Genomic DNA, 25,000 nt, shown 5'->3' with positions numbered 1-25,000 from the left:
TATTTGGGGCCATGCCTAGGAAAGATTAACAAGATTTTTTTTTTTTTTTACATGGAGGTCACCACTTATCAAGGCCCAGAAGCCATTCAGGGATAAGGGTTATTGCGTGTACAGTAATCAATGAGATAGTATTGTAGTAATCATTAGTATTGGGGGTTTAGATAGAGTGTCTTACTTAAGGGGGCGGTGTCAGGAATTTGTTTATGTTGGACTTGAAGACATCCAAGTTGTAGTCAGGTGGGAAACAGGCAATCGGAAGAGACTTCCACACTTGGAGCTCAGACGAGCACTTGCCATGGAAATGATGATAAAACAAAAACAGGCTCGCAACGTCTCTTCTGTGAGAGAGAGGTGGCAGGGAAGAGAAAAGGGCATCCCCCACTAAACTACAAAGTCTATTTTGTACTCTGTCAAGGCAGGATAGGCTATTTTTAGCAGCTCCTGCCCAGATATGGCAGCAGTATTCCATCCTTGGACGTACTTGGCTTTAGATGTTAAGTTAGAGTATCCGTTAATTATGAACTCATCTAGGGAAGTGGTTGGCCCTATTCCAGTTTCGCTTAGAAAGAATATATCCGGTGTCGTCTGCTGTAATTGGGTTTCAACCTCTGGAAGGTTTGAACCTAGACCCCTGATGTTGGAGAAGGAGAAGGAGACATGGTAGTAGGGGTCTATGTTGGAAGAAGGGGTTCTAGGTTTATTCGAGTTGTTTTTGTGGAGATGTTTCATGTTGAGGTTTTGAGATTTGCGGAACAGGTCGGCATACTTGGTTAGAGCAGAATAGAAAGGGAAAGTAAGAGAGAAAAGGACAGGAAATTTTTTTTTTTATTTAAGATGGAATCGATAATTGTATCAGAAACATGGATAATTTTTGAATCGTGCCATCACCACTGAGCCCCCTTGTTCCAACATTGACAACACAACTCTCCTGGCCTGGTCACACTAATTGGTCCTAGTGACGCAGGATTGTGCAACCCCCTCCCTTCCAAGACGTAATTACAAACAGACACCAATAAAAGAATTCAAGCCGTTTGTGCGTGAGTGTCCATTCCAAATCCAAGGAATTTGAAAGAGATTTTAAAGAACGGAATCCTCCTGCTTACCTTTTTCTTGACCGGTTTCACTTTTGTCTGTCTTTGTGTAATGGCGGCTTCTTCGAGTTCAAAGTTTGTCACGTCTAAACTGACGAGGCCGGAATAGAGATCCTTGTTCGGATGCAAGTCGACTTTACAAGCTGCCTTTAAAAAAGATTAAAATTAAAGATTAAAATTAGTATCACATTTTCAATAACAAAATAAAAAAAAGACACAAGGAGACGTATGCTGGGAGTTTTCATATATGGTTTTATTAAGACAGAATGGATTTAGGAGAGAGAGATACTAATATTATCGTAGCTAGTTATCTATCTGTCTATAAAAGTGAGAATAGGTGTGGGGAGACAATTCTCAGCCTATATACTCGACGAATTTTTGATCCACAGACTAGAAATTTGGTATAGAGGGTATTCAGACACGTGGAAAACTTTTTCATCCAGAAAAAAGTGCTGCTAAGAGGTCAAAATTGAAAAATTGGAATGTGAAGGGGGGGTCGTCAGATTTTTATCTGTTTCTCAACTCTTTCACAGAATGCACATGCGTGAATCGTTCACGTGACAGATTAATTATGTTAAGAATAAGTAGGTTTGAAAACATTTTTTAAAGCTCGTGTCAAGCTGGTCTAATGGTTATCATACTTGATTCACTGTCTTTAGGTTTTGTTTCAATCTGAACTCTCATTTTTTTTTTTACTCACAAAAAGTGAACTGTTTAGGAAAAACATAATACTCGCATGCACATGTCTCAGTTTCTTTCCGTTTATTTTTTACTTTATTTTTTTTTTTTTTAAAGGAATTTAACATCATGTTTAACACCTACGGTATTTCTATTTCAAACTTTCACAAGAAACACCTGTCTAGCGGAAAACACTATCAATAATTTCCCCCACTCTTTATCTGTGCCTAAACCTTTGGGTCTTCCGTTTTCCTGCTTTCTAGCTAACTACAATCTGATTGTCTTCAAGCGTGGATTCCATGAACAAAGCTTCGTTCTTAGAACTGCACGCCTATGGAATTGTCTTCCGTTTTCCTGCTTTCCAGCTGATTACAATATGGTTATCTTCTCTAAAGTATCTTGACGATCAGTATTTCTGAAATTAATTAGCTGTAACAACCAGACTTTAGCAGGCTGTATTCCAATTCCTGCTGTAGCTGTTCATTTGAACATAAAATCATAAAAATTGGTCAGTCATCTCATAAGATGTATAGCAATAACATACTGAATTTTCATGAGCCTATGACAATTTTAAATGCCTGTACAAAAAAAGTCTGGAAACTTATTAAAGGCATCTTTCAAGCGTGACACACAAACCGACTGGATGTCCATGGACAGAAACTCTTGATAGACTTCGTGGCTTAGTGGGGGATGCCTTTTTCTCTTCCCTGCAACCTGAAGAGACGTTGCGAGCCTATCTTTGTTTTATCGTTATTTCCATGGCAAGTGCTCGTCTAAGCTCTAATCTCTAGTCTCCCCTCACCAATCTTTCACAATAAACACCCGTCTAGCTGAAACCACTGCGAAAAATTTATTTAGCCAATCAACTCTGATGTTCTGACTTCTTTACTCCTCCCACACCCCTCATCATCCCTCACAGACTCCTTGTCTTCCTTGAATCTCTTATGCCACTTAAAAACAGATGCTCGACAATTCATCCAATATGGTTCAAAAAGCAGTCTGATGCATTCGACATGTTTCTTTGGCATTTTTTTTTTCAAGTTTGAAACAGAATTTTATTGCATATTGTTCATCTAAAGTATCTTGACGGTCAGTATTTCTGAAATTAATTAGCTGTAACAATCAGACTTTAGTAGGATGTATTCCAATTCCTGCTGTAGCTGTTCATTTGAACATAAAATCATAGACTTCGTGGCTTAGTGGGGATGCCTTTTTCTCTTCCCTGCCACCTCTCTCCCAAAGAAGAGACGTTGCGAGCCCATCTTTGTTTTATCGTTATTTCCATGGCAAGTGCTCGTCTGAGCTCTAATCTCTAGTCCCCCCCTCGCCAATCTTTCATGATAAACACCCGTCTAGCTGAAACCACTGTCAATAATTTTCCCCACTCTTTATCTGTGCCTAAATCAAAACGTAGATTCAATGAACAAAGCTTCTTTCTTAGAACTACTGCACGTCTGTGGAACTCTCTTCCGTTTGTCTGTTTACCTCCGGACTTCAAGTCCAACGCAAACAAATTCCTGACGAACTGCCCCCTTAAGTAATGACACTTTATCAAATCTCCAATATTAACGAATACTACAGCACTATCCCATTGATTACTGTAGACACAATAACCCTTATCCCCGAGTGGCTTTGGACTTTGATAAGTGGGTGACCTCCATGTAAAAAAAAAAAAAGATAGATACTTGACCATAGCCGAAACTTGCTTTGAGTTTATGGTCAAAGGGAAATAACTCGGGATAAACTGGAGTGCGAATTACTTCCCTTGTTCAAAATCTCGCTGTGAAAATCGCAGATTGTGTAGACTTAAAAACTAGCTCTTACAACGGCAGGTGCCGTTTGAGCTTCAACGTACGGTTCCCCTTTTACAACACAAACTCGTCTACCTACAACCACTATCAATAAATTTCCTTTCTATCTCTGTGTACCCAGAACTAAGCGGAACTTCCAGAGGCAAAGTTTCGGTAAAATTTTACATTAAGGCCCGTCTCACGTTCGTATATAACAAAATATATATATTTTTTTGTAGATTTGTGTGCTAAAAACGAATCTGAAAACCGTTTTTGTCACAAAAAAATAGTTTTCATGATATGAAGAAATTACTTTTTTCAAAAAGTGGGTGATCACTTTTCCATGTAAATTTAACTTAAAATGAGCACCACTTTCTGGCCACCTGAGAGCGGGGGGTATTTTTTTGAGTGTTTATTGGCTAAAAAGTTTTTTTTCGATTTCTTTTTCTGTTTTCATCTTTCAATAAAGACACGAGGAAATTAAAAAAGAAAAATTGGTATTAAGGCTCGTCTCACATTCGTATAGAAAAAAAATAGTTTTTTGTAGTTTTCGGTGTGCTTTAAAACAATATAGTAACCGTTTCCGTCGCAAATTTACCGTTTGTATGGTATTAACCCTTTAACTCTGGGACTATTTTCCATTTCACAGCCTAGCCTTCGTTTATGCTACGCGCAAGCATAAACAAAGGCTGTGAATGTGCACTCGCGTACCAAACTGCCTTGTCACAGTGCAGTATTGGAGAAAATTTAAAATTAGACGGAAAACAAGTACTTTTCCAAATATTAAACAATACAATTCTATATCACGGGTGATAATATTTTTTTATATACGAACGTGAGATGGGCCTTAAAGTTAAATAATACAAAAGTTTCTTTCCTAGAACATCCGTCTGTGGATTGAGGCTACTTCCTGGCTGAATATAACATTCTCTTTTCAAGTCCAATGTAAACAAATTCAAGCATAAGTGTTCTTTAACTTGCCAGATTTTTTTTTTTTTTTTTTTTAATTTTCGGAAGAATGATACTAATCTTCAATGAATGTTATTTTTCTAAATATTATAAAATGACTGTTAAGATTCTTAGGACTTTTAGGCAATTCGGAAGCTTAGCTCATGTTTCAAAGGGAGGTAACTCTATTTTAATGAATTAGCTGAAAAAAAATCAACTTTTCTTACACTTACTGTAATGATTAAGAAAAATGACAATATCATCGCATGTTATATTTTTGTGTTAAAAATATTTCTATTTCACTGTTTTTTTTTTTTTTACAATATAAATTATTTCACCACATGTTTCGATAAGTAACGTTTTTTGTTTGTGTGTATATGTGCTTATGCGTGTGTGTGTGCTTGTGCACGCGTGTGTATGTATGTACCTATGAGTGTGCGTGCGTACCTGTGTGCGTGTACCTGTCTGTGTATATGTGTGTGTGTATACCTGTGAGTGTGTGTATATGTGTACCTGTGAGTGAGTGAGTGTGTGTGTGTGTGTACTGTGTGCATGTGTACCTCTATGTGTGTGTGTACATTAGTGAGTGGGTACGTGTGTGTACATGTGTGTGTATGTGTGTGTGTACCTCTGTGTGTACCTGTGAGTGTGTGTGTGTGTACGTGTGTGCGTTTGAACCTGTATGTGTGTGTGTACCTGTCTGTGTGTATGTGTGTGTGTATCTGTGAGTGTGTGTATGTGTGTACCTGTGTGCGTGTGTACCTGTATGTGTGTGTGTACATTAGTGAGTGTGCGCGTGTGTGTACCTGTGCATGTGTACATGTGCGTGTATGTGTGTGTGTACCTCTGTGTGTACCGTGAGCGTGTGTACCTGTATGTGTGTGTACGCGTGCGTGTGTACATGTGCGTGTGTGTGTACTTGTGAGTGTGTATCTAAGCATGTGTGTATGTGTTTGTGTACCTCTTCACGTGTATGTGTTTGTGTACCTGTGTGTGTATGGGTGTTTTCGTGTACGTGTGCGTGTGTGTGTGTGCGTGTGTTTGTGACGTGTGTGTATGTATGCGTACTTGTGAGTGCGTTTGTGTGTGTGTGTATGTGTGTGTAGGTATGAGTGTGTACGTGTGTGTACTCGTATATGTGTATGTATGTATGTATGTATGTATGTGTACATGTGCGTGCGCTCGCGCGCGTGATACTTCCTTACTTTATTAAACTTGATGGTTGTATATTTTTTTTACAGATGTGGATTGGTTTATATTTTTGTATTATTTGGATTGTTTTGAATATTAATCTCACCTTGGTTGTGTTTTTTTTTTTTTTTCATGACGTTTGGGGCTAGGAGCACACCAGTCTCCTCATTCATTTTGGGAAACGCCGGATGTGCCTACTGGTGAACACATTAAAAAAGGGGGGGGGTTAGAAATCGTGTTTTGGTTTTGTATTACTGTACACATAGATTCGAAAAAGTTGTCAAAAAACAAATATATAACAAATAAATGTTATCAAAGGCAAGATAATTTACTTTTCTACCAAACTGGATATATTTTTTGTGTTTTTATTCAATATAACATGTTTATTCAGCTCGAAAACAATACAGTGTTTACCGATGTATTGGAAAATTCAAAATGGCGCCCGACTCTCTCTTTAACATGGTAAGTTCAGGAAAAGGTGTTATAAATAATAAACTAGACAAAATACTGTTAGAAATTCGTTCAATATATGTTACCGTGACATAAGGTGATATACATTCGGTGTTTTTTAAATAGTATTTTGTCTAGTTTATTATTTATAACACCTTTTCCCAAACTTCCCATGTTAAAGAGAGAGTCGGGCGCCATTTGGAATTTTTCCAATACATCAGTAAATACTGCATGTTTTTCGAGCTGAATAAACATGTTACATTGAATAAAAACACAAAAAATATATCCAGTTTGGTAGAAAAGTAATTTATCTTGCGTTTGATAACATTTATTTGGTATATATTTGTTTTTTGACAACTTTTTCGAATCTATGTGTACAGTAATACAAACCCCGTGTTTTTAATAATTTAAAAAAATTCTCATAGTTATCCGGAACAAATTTAAACGGGTGACTGTTTTTTGTTTTACACCGGGTAAAAATGTAGCTGCACACCGCCAACTTCCTTCGCGACACGTTTTGACGGTTTTTTTTTATTTTCTTATTTTTTTTCAAAACAAATCAGTTTTGTTTTTGGTGAAGAATTTCTTTTTTTAGAAAAAAAAATGTCCGAAAAATTGTTTTTAATTTGAAAAGTAAGTGGGTAAAAAAAATTAAATATTAGATAAAAAAAAAAAAAACTCTTTTAAATTGTTGGGTTATCTTGAACTTTTCAGCTTTAAGATGGATGTTATTAAAACGTTATTAGACAACCGAGAATCGTGATTTTCGTTTACTTTCGTAAGTATTAAAACAATTGTAATATATATATATATATATATATATATATATATATATATATATATATTATATGTGTGTGTGTGTGACGCTTCTACACTATTGGGACGAAATTTCGTAAATCTAAATTTCACATGCAAACAATGGAATCTACACATTCCTCGTATTTTTAAGATGATTATATCCAAAAATTACGAAAATCGATAAGGTAGATAATTATTTATTAAAGAAAAAAAAAAGAATTTTATGAAATAGATCGTAAGACACAGGAGAGTTCAGGTCCTTCAAGTTTTACGATATCTTTTTGTGGGTTTGTATTACTGTACATATAGATTCGAAAAAGTTGTCAAAAAACAAATATATACCAAATAAATGTTATCAAACGCAAGATAAGTTACTTTTCTACCAAACTGGATATATTTTTCGTGTTTTTATTCAATGTAACATGTTTATTCAGCTCGAAAAACATACAGTGTTTACCGATGTATTGGAAAATTCAAAATGGCGTCTGACTCCCTCTTTAACACGGTAAGTTTGGGGAAAGGTGTTATAAATAAACAACTATACAAAATACTATTAAAAACCCGCCGAATATATGTCAACCTATGTCACGGTAACATATATTGAGCGAGTTTTTAACAGTATTTTATCCAGTTTTTTATTTATAACATCTTTCCCCAAACTTACCGTGTTAAAGAGGGAGTCAGACGCCATCTTGAATTTTCCAATACATCGGTAAACACTGTATGTTTTTCGAGCTGAATAAACATGTTACATTGAATAAAAACACGAAAAATATATCCATTTTGGTGGAAAAGTAACTTATCTTGCCTTTGATAACATTTATTTGTTATATATTTGTTTTTTGACAACTTTTTCGAATCTATGTGTACAGTAATACAAACCCCTTTTTGTTTATTAAATTGTTAGGTGAAAGTACAGAATAGTTACAATACACCCGGTAACCTGGCCCTGTCGGTGGGACATTAGAATACACCGACTGCCCCCCTGCAGAGGTTAAAAGTCCCTCAATGGGGGTCCTAGATATGACCTTAAACTATATCCAGTGGTGAGGCCCCAGCTTGTGGGCTTTGGGGAGTGTGGAGCCACCCTTTAATTACCATTGCTCCCAGGTCCACTCTGACCCGGAGTGGTAGTACCTGTTAGGGTCCCAACTATGGGTTAAATAGAAACTGACGTGAAAACAACAAATATATTCTATTAAAAAATTTTTCTTCAAAATCTTTGGATTTGACATTAAATAACCCGAAAAGGGTTGATATGTCGTAAAACAAAAACAACCAACCAACCAACACCCGGTAACCTAAGTGCATAAGTAGCAATAAAGTGATTTTTAATATCGTATTCAGCTAAATCCAGAACAAACGATACTTTGAATGGTTTATTTTATTGTCGTAATCCCGTGATTAAAATTTTAGCAGACGAAAAATCGGGAGACAAAAGAGTCAAAAGTTCCGAGAGTTCAAAAGGGAGGTCATTTTCCGTTTTGATTTCAAGAAGATGGCGGCAATTTTTCACCTGCTAAGACGATTAAACTTTTTTTGGGGTACTCATGCAGAAAGTGATCCGTGCTGAAATAATAACGTTATTATTTAAAAAGCCATTCTTTACATGGGGAGGCGTGTACCTATTCTGTACTTTAACCTTACAATTGAATAAAAAAAAACTTATAAAACTTTAATTAAACGTGGAAATACGATTTAAAAAATAGCGCGGATCACTCTGCATTAGGACCCTTTTTTTTTTTTTTGGTGCTTGTACAGTTTAATCAAGACATTAAAAAAAAAATGAAAACATCGATAAAAGTTATATTGTATGTATCCGTTATGGAACAAAGTTCTCCGAAAAAAAATTTCACTTAATTTCGTCAAGTAGTTTGTTTTTTTTACAGCGATAAAACAATTTGTTATGATACCGAGCAAAAGGTTCGATTTTTAGGAATAAAAGCTAGTATTAAAGATGGGGAGGGAGTGTCGGCGCTTTAAACGGAGTTATCTCCCCGTGACGTGTTCAAAAAATTCAAAGACGTCTACCTTCAACGTGGTGTCATAAAAATGTGTTTTCCGCTGTAAAAAAAAAATACTCGATCAAATTAAGTGAATTTTTTTTTTTCAGAGAACTTCGTTCCATTACGGATATGTACAATATAACCTTTTTTCGATATTTCCATTTTTTAATGTGTTGATTAAACTGTACAAGTGCCTTTATTTTTTTTTTAATAATAATATTCAGGTAATTTTCGGCTGCATAATTTGGAAGCTAACATTGATACTTATTAGAATTGACAAAAAAAATAAGTAGAAACCGTTGTTTTTTTTATCTGAAAACTCCATGTATATATACACACCTACACACATACAGTGTCACCCGGATATATTTTCTACGGTCTCAAATTAGAGTCTGTGTTGATGTATATAAAATAGACCAAACCCGGACATAAGAGAAATCCGTATATATCTATCCGGGTTGCGCTGCGTGTGTGTGTGTGTGTGTATAATTGGTTGGCACTTTTGCATGACAATGCCATGAGATGACTGAGATAAGTTATCGACCCCTGTTCTGTGGATGAGAAATGCCCTTTACCGGCCGTTCTGTGTGTGTGTGTGTGTGTGTGAGGCAAGCACTCTGCCAACTGCGCAAACACCCCGCACACAAGAAATTCTATTAACCAACACAGATCTAGCAAATCGCGCTGAAATCCGACTGTGAAATATATTACATCTGAATCAGTCTCCTGTGGACTTTCCACAGGTCCCACTATTTTATATTAATTTTGCAATGACACTGAAGTACGTAATAATATTTTTAAAGTATTGCGGCATATTTATGTAGATTTACTGCAAATTGTTTCGAAACCATTAGTATCTGGAGATTTTCAGTAGCATATTCAAGCGTATTTTACGACCGGACAAAGCTGGGTGCATCCCTCCCCCCATTAATATGACTTAAATTAAGGGTCCACTTTCTTTAAACCGGATATTTGGAAATTTAATTGTGGCATTCTTTTTTTTTTAAATATTTCTAGCACAATATTTACTGGATCATTTTTTATATATATATTTTTTTAAATTATAATAATTTCACCATGACAAGTAAGTATGTAATAATGTTTTCACCTGAAATGCATTCGTCTAAAAGACCACCAATGAACAAACACCCAAAACTCTAAATTAATTTAACTTATTTATTTTTATTTTATTCATCAAGAATTCACTGGACAAAGCGGGGGAGGACAGAGCAGTAGCTCTAGATATATCTAAGGCTTTTGACAGGGTATGGCATGAGGGTCTCCTCAGGAAGATTAGATCATACGGTATCACTGGTAGAATACTTAACATAATTAAATCCTTCTTAGATAAGAGAAAAATCCAGGTTGTCCTAAACGGTCGTACATCTAAACAATATGATATAAATGCAGGAGTGCCCCAGGGGTCTATCCTTGGACCTCTATTGTTCCTGATATTCATAAATGACCTCCCCGACAAAATTGCCTCTGAGATGGGTATATATGCTGATGACACCACACTCTATAGCAGGCACGACAGGAAAACAAATGAACATATATCTAATGAAATGGCAGAAACACTAGAGGATGACCTCCAATCAGTAGTGGAATGGGGACAAAAATGGATGGTCACGTTCAATGCCGCCAAGACTAAACTAGTTCCATTCAATAATTACAAGAAACCTTCTCTACCACCAATAGCAATGGCCAACGACTCTTTATCTGAGAGTACATTTTTTAAACTCCTTGGCCTAATGTTCACAGGAAACATGAGTTCGAACAATTACATTGAAAGCATTGCCAGGGTCGCTGCAAGGAAGGTGGGCTCTCTCTACTGTGCTAGAAAACTACTAACACCCAAAAGTATCCTGTACCTCTATAAGGCCACCATTCGCCCATGTATGGAGTATTGCTGTCATATTTGGGCTGGTGCATCTGCTACTAGTCTCTCGCTCCGTGACAGGGTTCAAAAGAGAGTCGCCAATCTGATAGGCCCTGAACTGGCATCTAAGCTTCAGCCTCTGTCCCATCGACGAAATGTTGCATTCCTATGCCTGTTCTACAAGTATTTTAGTGGTGAATGCTCTGACAAGCTGCAAACACTTGTGCCCCCACGACGTGAACACCCTCGACAAACTCGACAGGCAGCTAAATCTCACCCCACACTATAGAGATCCCTAGATGTAAAAGATCTTTCTACTCCAGTAGTTTCTTCCCCAGAACCGCTAGACTCTGGAATTCCATTCCAAGTTCCTGCTTCCCCAACTGTACTGACATGCAGAAGTTCAAGTTTAATGTGAACCAACATCTTACTGCTCAAATCCCTACATAGTACCCCAGTAGTTGTTGCCCCTGATAGTAGTAACCCCCTACACCAAAGTGGCAATGTGCCTTGTTTGGGGTGAAAATGTGATTAAAAAAAAAAAAAATTCTTCATAAGTCTGGGTTTCGATTATAGCTGATGGCGTGTTAGTAATCTATTTTTTTTTTATGAATAATTCTATCGAGAATTCTTCATAAGTTTTGGTTTTGGTTTCGATTTCTGCTGAAGGAACTAAAATTTTATATTTTAATAAGTTTGGGATTCTGTTTCGATTCAAGCTGATGAACCCGAGTCATATAGATATATTTTTTATTTTTGAAATCGCAACTTTAAAATATATAAAAATCGAGTTCCTGCTAGCTTAGATAAATACTTTTGCAGTTTTAACAAAAGAGCTACAATAATATCAGAGCGTCTCCATTTACACTGAACATCTACAGAATGCCAACATCAATATATTACATATGAATGAGTCGCCCTGTGGAATTTCCACAGGTCACGCTAGTTTATAGTAATTTCGCAATAACACTGAATTACGTAATGATGTTTTCACCTGAAATGCGTTCGTCTAAAAGATCACCAATGCAAACAAACACCCAAAACTCTAAATTTGACTTCATTATTTTTATTTTTTTTTTTTTTCAGACTTGAATCACTAGGAATATTCATTTTGGGGAATGTCCGATTCCAATGTCAGAGGCTTCGCGGACAGTAAACTGGAAATGTTTAACACTGAATGCAGGCCCCCTCCTGCTTCCTTTGAATATAGGAGCTCTGATGAGGAGCCCCTCATGAGGCAACCACCGAAACCAACTCTGATTAACTCGATCAGTTCGGAACCTGATCCTGACCTCCACCTGACCCCGCTGAAACAAAACAAACCAGCCAGGAGCCTCCTCCGTCCGCACGGCGCAAATCCCAAGGTACGACACAGAGTCCGCTTCCAAGAATCCGCAGGTTCATCATCAGAATCCATAGATGATGCGATATCGAAGGTGATGATTGCCGAGGATTTCTCCGAAGACTGTGAAATTGCACGAGAGAATACAAACAATAACAGCTTAAGCATCGCTGAGCGCATGTTTCCCGATGTTTCGTCTCCGAATTCGTCCAACTGTATGTTCCTGGAAGACAGTGTCGATTCACTTTCTCCGCGGCTATTATCAGTCGAGGTGATCCGAGAAAAGAACCAAACCCAGTCATTGTCGACATCAACTTCGATCTCGGATTTTCCTACCGAAGACGAGCTGCAAACGGATAACACTTTTGTCGCATCTGAAAAGGGGTCACAGAATCGTCCCAAGGATAGAATCCCCTCATCTGAAATTCTAACAAAGACAATTGATCCGAAAGGTGTCTATTTTGAAAGCCTGTCGAGAGACGAAAAGGTTGCTACGCAAAAGAGAAAGATGGCGAAAAGTATCGCCGGCAAAGAGAACCATTTTTTTCGGTCGGGAACAGTGGGCACCGATGCAGATCCAATCATTTCTAGTACATCGTCGTTATCTGTCAACGCTGTCGACAGAGAGTCAACGAGCCTCTTTGGGGAGCCCAAGTTAAACAGCACATTACAAATTGCCCAGAGAATCAAGACCTTGCAAGGGAAACGGCCAAATTTGACGAGCGAGCTGAAAAAAAATCTTGAAAATGAGCAACAGAGAAAACAAATAAATGAAAAGGTAAAAAAAATCTTTTTTCTTTTTTCCGAAACTAGCAGGGATGCCCGGCGTTGCCCAGAGGTGTGTGTGTGGAGAAAAACAAAAATTGTAGTAGGCAGGCAGTTTCTAAGAAACTATTTCCAAGAATTATGAACGTCTTGTTTGACAAACAATAAGCACTTGTACCTCCCTCAATGTAAATACTCCCGACAAACCCGAGAAGCAGCAAAATCCCACCCCTTCACAGTATAAATCCCTAGGTGTAAGAAAGCCTTCTACCCCAGTAGTTTCTTCCCCAGAACTTTTGGGATTCTGCTTTCCCAACTGTACTAACATGCAGAAGTTCAAGTGTAATGTGAGCAGACATCTTGCTGCTAAACTCCCTACATAGTACCCCTGCAACTTATGTCCCCGATAGTAGCCTCCTACTTCAAAGTGGCACTGTGCCTTGTTTGGGGTAAAAATTGAATAAAAAAAAAAAATAATGATAATCATTTAATGACTTACTCCTTCCCTCGCATATTGACATGCCACAAGCATATAAAATAATGATTTATCTTTATTGTTAGTCTAGCGGGGGTACCCGGCATTGCCTGGGTGTTTGTAGGTGTGTGTGTTTGTGGGTAAATGAAAACAAAAATCGTTGGTTGTTTAAAAAAAAAAAAAAAACGAAGCTTGACGCGCAGTTGGAAAATAATAAAGTATGAAAAAAAACGTGCTCGGCAGGTGCCCGTTTTTGACGAGTTAATGACGTCAACTTTGAGTGCGGGACAGTGTTTTATTTACCGCGAGTCTGTTCGCTTCTTTTTTATGCGAAAAAGCTTAATGCACATGCAGCAATCGAAAATTGTTGAATATTTATCTTTTCAAAGTCGGACAAATTAAATAGACAGGCGACCCCGGTTGTTAACTCGTAGATATTATCATTTAGGCGTGATATAAAAAGTTTTAAGAAGTTGTGAGGCGACCGATTGGTTCTCGGAAAAAAAGCCTTTCTTGGACATACACGAAAATGCACACACACAAACATTTTCGCTTTTATATATATAGATAAAACTTTATATATATATACTAGCCTGGGTGCCCGGCATTGCCCGGGTGTTTGGAGGTGTTAGGGTTAGCATAAACGAAGGCTAGGCTGTGAAATGGAAAATAGTCTCAGAGTTAAAGGGTTAATACTATACAAACGGTAAATTTGCGATGGGTTAGGGTTATTCTTTTAAAGCACACCAAACACTACAAAAAACTTTTTTTCTATACGAATGTGAGACGAGCCTTAATACCAATTTTTCTTTATTTTTTAATTTCCTCGTGTCTTTATTGAAAGATGAAAACAGAAAAAGAAATCAAAAAAACTTTTTAGCCAATAAACACTCAAAAAAATACCCCTCTCTCAGGTGGCCAGAAAGTGGTGCTCATTTTAAGTTAAATTTACATGGAAAAGTGATCACCCACTTTTTGAAAAAAGTAATTTCTTCATATCATGAAAACTATTTTTTTTGCGATTCGTTTTTAGCACACAAATCTACAAAAAAAATATTTTGTTATATACGAACGTGAGACAGGCCTTAATAGGTGTATCAGAATTTTTTGGGAATTTTTGACACCTCTAACAGAAAACTGCGAATAAAATATAGAAAACTCGTAATTTCTCTTTCTAAAGTGGGTTATTTATTTTCTTTGTAGAATATACTTCCAAAATAAACTATTTAAGTTGTTTAAAAAATAATAGAAATATTATTTTTCATTTTTTAAAAAACAGTGTTTACAAAGTGCGTGCGTGCGCTCAGGCAGCCATTTTGTTACGTAGTGAAATCAATTGATTTTTATGAGATGAATATTTTTCAATTCTTAAACTTTAAAAATCTATCAAAATTTTCCTATTCGTTCAATTGTTACGTTTTTTTCAGGGTGAATGTAAAATTTTATGCTCTTTCCGATAAACTGAATATAATATTTTAGACAAACGTTGTTTTATAAATTCACCCCCCCATTTTGAAATGTCTATGAGAATTTTAATAATTAATTTTGGTTGACACGTTTTATATATCACAAATTGAAGATAAAACATCAATAAATAAAATACTCAAATTTAAAACAAAAAAAAAGAACACTTATCTGTAAATTTACCGGTAAAGTCCAAAATGTAAATCCTTCTTTTTTCGATTACCACGTGTTTTTTTTTGTTTTTTGTTTTTTAAGTGGAAGCTTAATTTTTGTTTAGAATTTTCCAGTCAATATTTTTCGGTCAGTGTATATTTTTATATTTAATTCCTGGTTTCCTTTTTTTCGATATAAAAAAAAAAAGACGATACCCCATAATGCAGATTTATAGTATAATAAATAAAAAATTCAGGTATTTCTTTAAGATATTAAAAAAAAAAATTACATTTCATATGCTCGTTATTCCGTAATCCGTGTAAATCCAAAAATAAAAGATCCCAGTTTTCATGTACGATAGCGTAAACGCGCCAACATCAAAAAAAAGGACGATAAGTTATCTCCCTTTGGTATTTATAAGTCGGACAGAAAAACCATAAGCATTCTTTTAATCAGACTTATTTACTTGTCTTTAAAGAATTTTATTGGAATAATGGTGAGTTTATTTTTTTTACTACACGTATTTTTTTACTTTCTGTAACTGATGAGAAAGTTGTATTTAAATTTTATTTTGACTTTTTAAACTTTATTTGAGTAAAAAACATTAATTTTTCAGGTAATTTCTACACTTTATCGCCGAAAATGTTTTGGCGATAAAGTAAAAGTTACTACGTTTGTATTATTACTGTCTCTGTCTATACACATAGATTAAAAAGAAAGTGGTCTAAAAACAAAAATATAGCAAATAAATGTTATCAAAGGCAAGATAAGTTACTTTTCTACCTAACTGGATAATATTTTAGTGTCTTTATTTAATGCAACAATGTTGCAAAATAAACCCACATGTTGCAATGTGGGTTTGTTTTGCACGCATAAGCAGTATCAGAATTTTTGTAGGAATTTTTGACACCCCTAACATGAAACTGCAAATAAAATATAAAAACTCGTAATTTCTATTTTTAAAGTGGGTTTATTTTCTTTATGGAATATACTTCCAAAATAAACTATTAAAGTAGGTTTGTATTATTGTACACATAGATTCGAAAAAGTTGTCAAAAAACAAATATAGAACAAATAAATGTTATCAAAGGCAAGATAAATTACTTTTCTACCTAACTGGATATATTTTTTGTGTTTTTATTCAGTGTAACATGTTTATTCAGCTCGAAAAACATGCAGTGTTTACCGATGTATTGGAAAATTCAAAATTTAGATTTTCTTATTTTATTGTTAAAAAAAAATTGAATCCAAACCTTTTATTCTGAATTCAAAATGTCTGCTGGAAAAATTTATTTTCTTGTAAAAAAAAAAATTATTGCAAACTTTCTATCTAGTTTTATAAATCTGTCCAAGGAAATTTAGATTTTCTTATTTTATTGTTTAAAAAAAATTGAATCCAAACCTTTTATTCTGAATTCAAAATGTCTGCTGGAAAAATTTATTTTCTTGTAAAAAAAAAAAATTATTGCAAACTTTCTATCATGTTTTATAAATCTGTCCAAGGAAATTTAGATTTTCTTATTTTATTGTTTAAAAAAAATTGAATCCAAACCTTTTATTCTGAATTCAAAATGTCTGCTGGAAAAATTTATTTTCTTGTAAAAAAAAAAATTATTGCAAACTTTCTATCATGTTTTATAAATCTGTTCAAGGAAATTTAGATTTTCTTATTTTATTCTGGAATTTAAATCTGTCTAAAGAGAATTCATATTTTCTTATTTTGTTTTAAATAAAATTATTTAAACTTTTATTCTGATTTCAAAATGTACGCTGGAAAATTTTATTTATTTTCTTGTTTTAAAGACATTTGCAAACTTATCTTAATTTTTTTCCTCTGAATTTAAAATAAACTCAATTTCTTTTTTATTTCAATAAATTCAAATGGAATTTCTTTGTCTTTCTGCTTAATTTCTCACATCTTTGAAGAATTTATAAGAAATTATTTGATTAAAATCTTACTTACATTGGAAAATAGGAAATGTCAATCCTAAAGTGTTCAGTTTATATTTTTGATATATACATAAACCTTCGTTTATTTTATACAAAACGGAATAAAAAACTTATGTTATAAAGAAGATGTGTTTTGGTTTGTTATTATTACATTAAATGTTTGTTTCATCATATAGGGTCAATATGAAGAATTACTCCACCCTCGAAAATTCCTTTAAAATTATGGCCAAATCTGTTCATTGCCCACCCGCAATGTGGCCATAAAGTGGGTGCCCATTTGACGTCACATCATTATAGAAGTGACCCCCCACTTTGTGACTATTTGTAAAATTTCTTATCTTGGAAACTACTAGTTTCGTTTGCCATATACAGTGATGATCATATTTATTGGCATGGTAAAATAAAAGTTAAATTTTGTCTAATAAATTCTAAAAAATGGATTAAATTAAAGAAAATAACAAAGTATATTATGTATTTTTAACTGGCCTTTCCGATGCAGCAATCGGATTTTAGAAAAAATAAATAACAAAGGAACAACAAACATAATTGCAAAAAACCCTTGTTCAAAATTATTGGCACGGCTTTGTTTTTCTTTTAGTATCAGTATAATATCAATCAATTTCCGGTTTACGTGCTTTCTGAACTTTTTTATAGCCATATTATGCTTGTTTAACGCTAATTCAGTGAATAATTTTTTTCAGATAATTTTTAGATAGCGATTTATTTAAACTATTATAAGTGACTAAATTATAATTTTCAATCGCCATGGTTAAAACTAAGGAACACAGCGAAGACGTCAGGAAGCTTGTTGTAGCATGCCATACCAATGGGGAGGGCTATGATAAGATTTCAAAGAAGCTAAACCTTCCCAAATCCACTGTTAGAGCCATAATAAACAAGTTCAAATCGCAAGGCCACGTTATGAGTTTAGAGGGTAGAGGGAGAAAAAGGATTCTTTCCCCAAGAGATGAACGGAAAATTGTTCGACAAGTAAAACAAAACCGAAGGATCTCTGTTGGGGAGATTGTTGATGAACAGAGCACCTCTGGAGTGAATGTATCTCGACATACAGTTGGTAGAGTTTTGAAGAGAGCTGGTTTAAAAGCATGTCGTCCGAGAAAGACTCCCTTATTGAAGCCTATGCACCTGAAAGCAAGGCTAGCCTTTGCAAAACGTCATATTGATAAAGATGTTGCATTCTGGAAACGTGTTCTATGGACTGACGAAACGAAAATAGAGTTATTTGGCCATAATAAAGTGTCTTATATTTACAGAAAATCTGGCGAAGCTTTCCTGCCTAAGAACACCATACCCACAGTGAAGCACGGTGGAGGCAGTTTGATGTTTTGGGGATCCTTTGCTGCCTCTGGACCAGGGCGACTTGTTAAGGTCACAGGTAGCATAAAAAAGGAAGATTATGTTAAAATATTGGATGAAAACCTGAAAGACTCTGCTAAAGAGCTCTCACTTGGTCGTCGTTGGTGGTTCATGCAAGATAATGACCCAAAGCATTCGGCTAAACTGACTAAGAAATGGCTTGAGGACAATCATATTAATGTTTTGGAGTGGCCATCACAAAGCCCAGACCTTAATCCAATTGAAAATTTATGGAGAACATTAAAATTGAGGGTAATGCAAAGGAAGCCTAAGAATCTTATTCAATTGGAGGATTATTGTCAGGAAGAGTGGGCTAAAATTACTACTGAAGAGTGCAACAACTTGGTTGTAAACTATGAAAAGCGACTGAGGAAGGTAATCAAGGCCAAAGGCTATACAATTGATTATTAAATAAATCGTGCCAATAATTTTGAACAAGGGTTTTTTGCAATTATGTTTGTTGTTCCTTTGTTATTTATTTTTTCTAAAATCCGATTGCTGCATCGGAAAGGCCAGTTAAAAATACATAATATACTTTGTTATTTTCTTTAATTTAATCCCTTTTTTAGAATTTATTAGACAAAATTTAACTTTTATTTTACCGTGCCAATAAATATGATCATCACTGTATATAAATGGTTATTTCCGTTTTCAGCACCTTTAAAAGTGGAAAATTTGGAGGAATATAATCCCATATCGAGATTACTAACATTTCTGAATTAGTGTTTTTTTACACTTATAGGCTTCCGTAGATAACAAAGTGAGAATCTTAACATCCGGTTTCTTTAAACTTTCTTTAAAGACACGAGTTGTCGTGATATGTGTTGGAAAAATCCTTCCATTTAAAAAATACATGGATTATAATACATAAATATGAATAAATTCTCATACAGGAAGATTAAAAGAAAGCATATCTTACTCATGTGGACCAGGTAAGTGATATTTTGCCAGTTAAAATAAATATCGTAAGATTCAACTAGTGTTATTTGTTCGACATTCCGTGAAATGTTAAGTGAAAAAATCCAAGGAAAAATAAATAGAATTGTTTATTTCTCTATTAAAGCTTTTATGATATTAAAATTTGGTCTTTGCTCGTTTTATTAAAATAAAATTTACGGGTTTAAATTACGTTTTCATATTGTTATAATCTGATAGACGGATAGGTGTCTGTTCAAACAAATGTTTCTTATGGCGACTCGGCTGAAAATTCTGATACTGCTAGGGCCTTAATGTAAAATTTTACCGAAACTTTGCTTCTGGAAGTTCCGCTTAGTTCTGGGTACACAGAGATAGAAAGGAAATTTATTGATAGTGGTTGTAGGTAGACGAGTTTCTGTTGTAAAAGGGGAACCGTACGTTGAAGCTCAATTGGCACCTGCCGTTGTAAGAGCTAGTTTTTAAGTCTACACAATCTGCGATTTTTCACAGCGAGATTTTGAACAAGGGAAGTAATTCACACTCCAGTTTATCCCGAGTTATTTCCCTTTCACCATAAACTCAAAGCAAGTTTCGGCTATGGTCAAGTATCTATCTTTTTTTTTTTTTTACATGGAGGTCACCACTTATCAAGGCCCAAAGCCACTCGGGGATAAGGGTTATTGTGTCTACAGTAATCAATGGGATAGTGCTGTAGTATTCGTTAGTATTGGAGATTTGATAAAGTGTCATTACTTAAGGGGGCAGTTCGTCAGGAATTTGTTTGCGTTGGACTTGAAGACATCCAAGTTGAAGTCAGGAGGTAAACAGACAAACGGAAGAGAGTTCCACAGACGTACAGTTCTAAGAAAGAAGCTTTGTTCATGGAATCTACGTTTTGATTTAGGCACAGATAAAGAGTGGGGAAAATTATTGACAGTGGTTTCAGCTAGACGGGTGTTTATCATGAAAGATTGGCGAGGGGGGGACTAGAGATTAGAGCTCAGACGAGCACTTGCCATGGAAATAACGATAAAACAAAGATAGGCTCGCAACGTTTCTTCTGTGAGAGAGAAGTGGCAGGGAAGAGAAAAGGGCATCCCCCATTAAGCCACGAAGTCTATCAAGAGTTTCTGTCCATGGACATCCAGTCGGTTTGTGTGTCACGCTTGAAAGGTGCCTTTAATAAGTTTCCAGACTTTTTTTGTACAGGCATTTAAAATTGTCGTAGGCTCATGAAAATTCAGTATGTTATTGCTATACATTTTATGAGATGACTGACCAATTTTTATGATTTTATGTTCAAATGAACAGCTACAGCAGGAATTGGAATACATCCTGCTAAAGTCTGATTATCACAGCTAATTAATTTCAGAAATACTGACCGTCAAGATACTTTAGAGAAGATAACCATATTGTAATCAGCTGGAAAGCAGGAAAACGGAAGACAATTCCATAGGCGTGCAGTTCTAAGAACGAAGCTTTGTTCATGGAATCTACGCTTGAAGACAATCAGATTGTAGTTAGCTAGAAAGCAGGAAAACGGAAGACAGACCCAAAGGTTTAGGCACAGATAAAGAGTGGGGGAAATTATTGATAGTGTTTTCCGCTAGACAGGTGTTTCTTGTGAAAGTTTGAAATAGAAATACCGTAGGTGTTAAACATGATGTTAAATTCCTTTAAAAAAAAAAAATAAAGTAAAAAATAAACGGAAAGAAACTGAGACATGTCCATGCGAGTATTATGTTTTTCCTAAACAGTTCACTTTTTGTGAATAAACAAAAAAAATGAGAGTTCAGATTGAAACAAAACCTTAAAGACAGTGAATCAAGTATGATAACCATTAGACCAGCTTGACATGAGCTTTAAAAAATGTTTTCAAACCTACTTATTCTTAACATAATTAATCTGTCACGTGAACGATTCATGCATGTGCATTCTGTGAAAGAGTTGAGAAACAGATAAAAATCTGACGACCCCCCCTTCACATTCCAATTTTTCGATTTTGACCTCTTAGCAGCACTTTTTTCTGGATGAAAAAGTTTTCCACGTGTCTGAATACCCTCTATACCAAATTTCTAGTCTGTGGATCAAAAATTCGTCGAGTATATAGGCTGAGAATTGTCCCCCCACACCTATTCTCACTTTTATAGACAGATAGATAACTAGCTACGATAATATTAGTATCTCTCTCTCCTAAATCCATTCTGTCTTAATAAAACCATATATGAAAACTCCCAGCGTACGTCTCCTTGTGTCTTTCTTTTATTTTGTTATTGAAAATGTGATACTAATTTTAATCTTTAATTTTAATCTTTTTTAAAGGCAGCTTGTAAAGTCGACTTGCATCCGAACAAGGATCTCTATTCCGGCCTCGTCAGTTTAGACGTGACAAACTTTGAACTCGAAGAAGCCGCCATTACACAAAGACAGACAAAAGTGAAACCGGTCAAGAAAAAGGTAAGCAGGAGGATTCCATTCTTTAAAATCTCTTTCAAATTCCTTGGATTTGGAATGGACACTCACGCACAAACGGCTTGAATTCTTTTATTGGTGTCTGTTTGTAATTACGTCTTGGAAGGGAGGGGGTTGCACAATCCTGCGTCACTAGGACCAATTAGTGTGACCAGGCCAGGAGAGTTGTGTTGTCAATGTTGGAACAAGGGGGCTCAGTGGTGATGGCACGATTCAAAAATTATCCATGTTTCTGATACAATTATCGATTCCATCTTAAATAAAAAAAAAAATTCCTCTCCTTTTCTCCCTTACTTTCCCTCTCTATTCTGCTCTAACCAAGTATGCCGACCTGTTCCACAAATCCCAAAACCTCAACATGAAACATCTCCACAAAAACAACTCGAATAAACCTAGAACCCCTTCTTCCAACATAGACCCCTACTACCATGTCTCCTTCTCCTTCTCCTACATCAGTGGTCTACGTTCAAATCTTCCAGAGGTTGAAACCCAACTACTTTAACATGCCTGGATATCTCCCACTCTGCCGTAAGGACTCTGACAGACATATGCACGGACTTGGAGTTTACATTCGTAATACCCTTCCCTTGACTAGAGAAACAAACCTAGAAACAGATGATCAAGCCTTTATGTGCTTTAGACTTATCATGCAACACAACATTAGCTACTTTTACTTTCTCTACCGCTCTCCCTCGACCCAAGACTGCACCATAATAAACAAAGTATCTGACAGCATAGACACAGCACTCTCCTTCGACACTAGCGCCCAAGTACATGTATTTGGTGACTTTAATGTCCATCACAAAAATTGGCTTGGATTCTCTACTTATACAGATGCAGCAGGCAGCGCAACTCATAGCTTCTCTGTATCTCACTCCCTATCGCAAATTGTTACTTTCCCAACCCGCTTCCCTGATCAGGAAGAGCAACACGCATCACTATTAGATCTGTTTTTGACCACAGTTCCTGATGATTGTGTACCGAAAGCCGACAGCCCACTTGGGAACGCTGATCATGCGGTAATAATGGTTGAAATCGCCCTAAACTCCAGACCCAAAACTGAAGAGCCAGTGCTCAAAACAACGAGATATTATAAAAAGGCTGACTGGGAAGCTATCAGAGATCTTATCAGAGACGCCCCATGGGGAAATATTTTTTCTCTTCCTGCTGAACAGTGTGCAACTGAGACCACTGAATGGTTCAAAACTGCAATCGAAGCGCATGTTCCCATGCGGAAATTCTATAGCAAGCCCCACTCTCCCCAATGGTTTACTTCGACTTGCGCAACTGCCATTGCTCAAAGGCAGCATGCATTCCGCAGGTTTAACCGACATAAGTCCAGTTCAAACAGACAAAAGTACATAGAAGCTAGAAGTAACGTTAAGAAAGAAATAGCGACAGCTAAGAGGGAATTTACGGAAACCACTAAAAAGCGCATCGAAGCACAAAAATTAGGAACTCGTGACTTCTGGAAAATCTACAACAGTGTAGTAAATAATGGGCAATCAACAATTCCCCCACTAACCAACAATCACGAGGTTCTTTGCTCAGCAACCGAGAAGGCTAACATGCTTGCCAGTCGGTTTGCCTCCAACTCTACACTGGATCCCTCTAAACCACCCCCTACCTGACTTTCCTATGCGGACAGACGCCACGCTAGACGATCTGGAAATCACCCCTGCTCAGGTGCATGCTATCATAAAAAACCTTGACACTTCCAAAGCATGTGGACCCGACCTCATCCCAGCTGTGCTATTAAAAAAGTGCTCAGCCGAAGTAGCTCCAGTTCTCTCCAAACTCTACAACAAATGCCTTAATGAATCTTGCTTTCCGAGCTGTTGGAAAACTGCTTCTGTGGTACCAGTATTCAAGAATTCTGGCGAAAGAACTGACCCATTAAATTATTGCCCTATTAGCCTCCTCCCACTTTTTGCCAAAATATTTGAGACCTTAATTAACCATGCTCTAGTCCAGCACCTTACAGATGCTAAACTTCTGACCGACCATCAATATGAATTTAGACAAGCCCGTTCCACGGCAGACATCCTCACTGTAATCTCTGAACGCATATACCATTCACTGGACAAAGCGGGAGAGGGCAGAGCGGTAGCTCTAGATATATCTAAGGCTTTTGACAGGGTATGGCATGAGGGTCTCCTCAGGAAGATTAGATCTTACGGTATCACTGGTAGAATACTTAACATAATTAAATCCTTCTTAGATAAGAGAAAAATCCAGGTTGTCCTCGACGGTCGTACGTCTAAACAATATAATATAAATGCGGGAGTGCCCCAGGGATCTATCCTTGGTCCTCTGCTGTTCCTGATATTCATAAATGACCTCCCCGACAAAATTGCCTCTGAGATGGGTATATATGCTGATGACACCACACTCTATAGCAGGCACGACAGAAAAACAAATGAACATATATCTAAAGTAATGGCAGAAACACTAGAGGATGACCTCAAATCAGTAGTGGAATGGGGACAAAAATGGATGGTAACGTTCAATGCCACCAAGACAAAACTGGTTTCATTCAATAATTACAAGAAACCTTCTCTACCACCTATAGCAATGGCCAACAACTCTTTAGCTGAGAGTACGTCTTTCAAGCTCCTTGGCCTAACGTTCACAGGAAACATGAGCTGGAACAATTACATCGAGGGCATTGCCAGGGCCGCTGCGAGGAAGGTGGGCTCTCTCTACCGTGCTAGAAAACTTCTAACACCCGAAAGTATCCTGTACCTCTATAAGGCCACTATTCGCCCATGTATGGAGTATTGCTGTCACATTTGGGCCGGTGCACCGGCTACTAGTCTCTCGCTCCTTGACAGGGTTCAAAAGAGAGTCGCAAATCTGATAGGCCCTAAACTGGCATCAAAACTTCAGCCTCTGTCCCATCGTCGAAACGTTGCATCCCTCTGCCTGTTCTACAAGTATTATAATGGTGAATGCTCTGAAGAACTGCAAGCACTTGTGCCCCCACGACGTGAACACCCTCGACAGACCCGACAAGCTACAAAATCCCACCCCCACACTGTAGAGATCCCTAGATGTAAAAGATCTTTCTACTCCAGTAGTTTCTTCCCCAGAACTGCTAGACTTTGGAATTCCATTCCAGGTCACTGCTTCCCCAACTGTACTGACATGCATAAGTTCAAGTGCAACGTGAACCAACATCTCGCTGCCCTAATCCCTACATAGTACCCCAGTAGATGTTTCCCCTGATAGTAGCCCCCTACATTAAAGTGGC

The 25,000-nt window shown here is 36.5% G+C and overlaps 1 protein-coding gene across 2 annotated transcripts in view; it reads left to right on the top strand.

Annotated features, from left to right (window-relative positions):
- The first annotated feature begins 6,619 nt into the window (after nucleotides 1–6,619).
- LOC145270380 (uncharacterized) overlaps nucleotides 6,620–25,000 on the top strand; it is a 19,033-nt gene continuing 652 nt past the window's right edge. Inside the window, exons 1-3 of one of the 2 annotated variants that reach the window (XM_080126029.1) lie at nucleotides 6,620–6,926; nucleotides 11,918–12,951; nucleotides 21,598–21,732. In XM_080126029.1, the coding sequence (XP_079982155.1) occupies nucleotides 11,950–12,951; nucleotides 21,598–21,732 (1,137 nt within the window). In that variant the 5' untranslated portion in view covers nucleotides 6,620–6,926; nucleotides 11,918–11,949. The remainder of the gene's footprint in view (nucleotides 6,927–11,917; nucleotides 12,952–21,597; nucleotides 21,733–25,000) is intronic. The other variant, XM_080126030.1, reaches the window with a different exon arrangement.

The sequence above is a fragment of the Euprymna scolopes genome, chromosome 46, assembly GCF_053919585.1.
Source record: "Euprymna scolopes isolate OS-2025 chromosome 46, ASM5391958v1, whole genome shotgun sequence".
Taxonomy (NCBI): Eukaryota; Metazoa; Mollusca; class Cephalopoda; order Sepiida; family Sepiolidae; genus Euprymna; species Euprymna scolopes.
The sequence above is the reverse complement of the archived record's forward strand: the minus strand, read 5'-3'. Positions and strand labels throughout refer to the sequence as shown.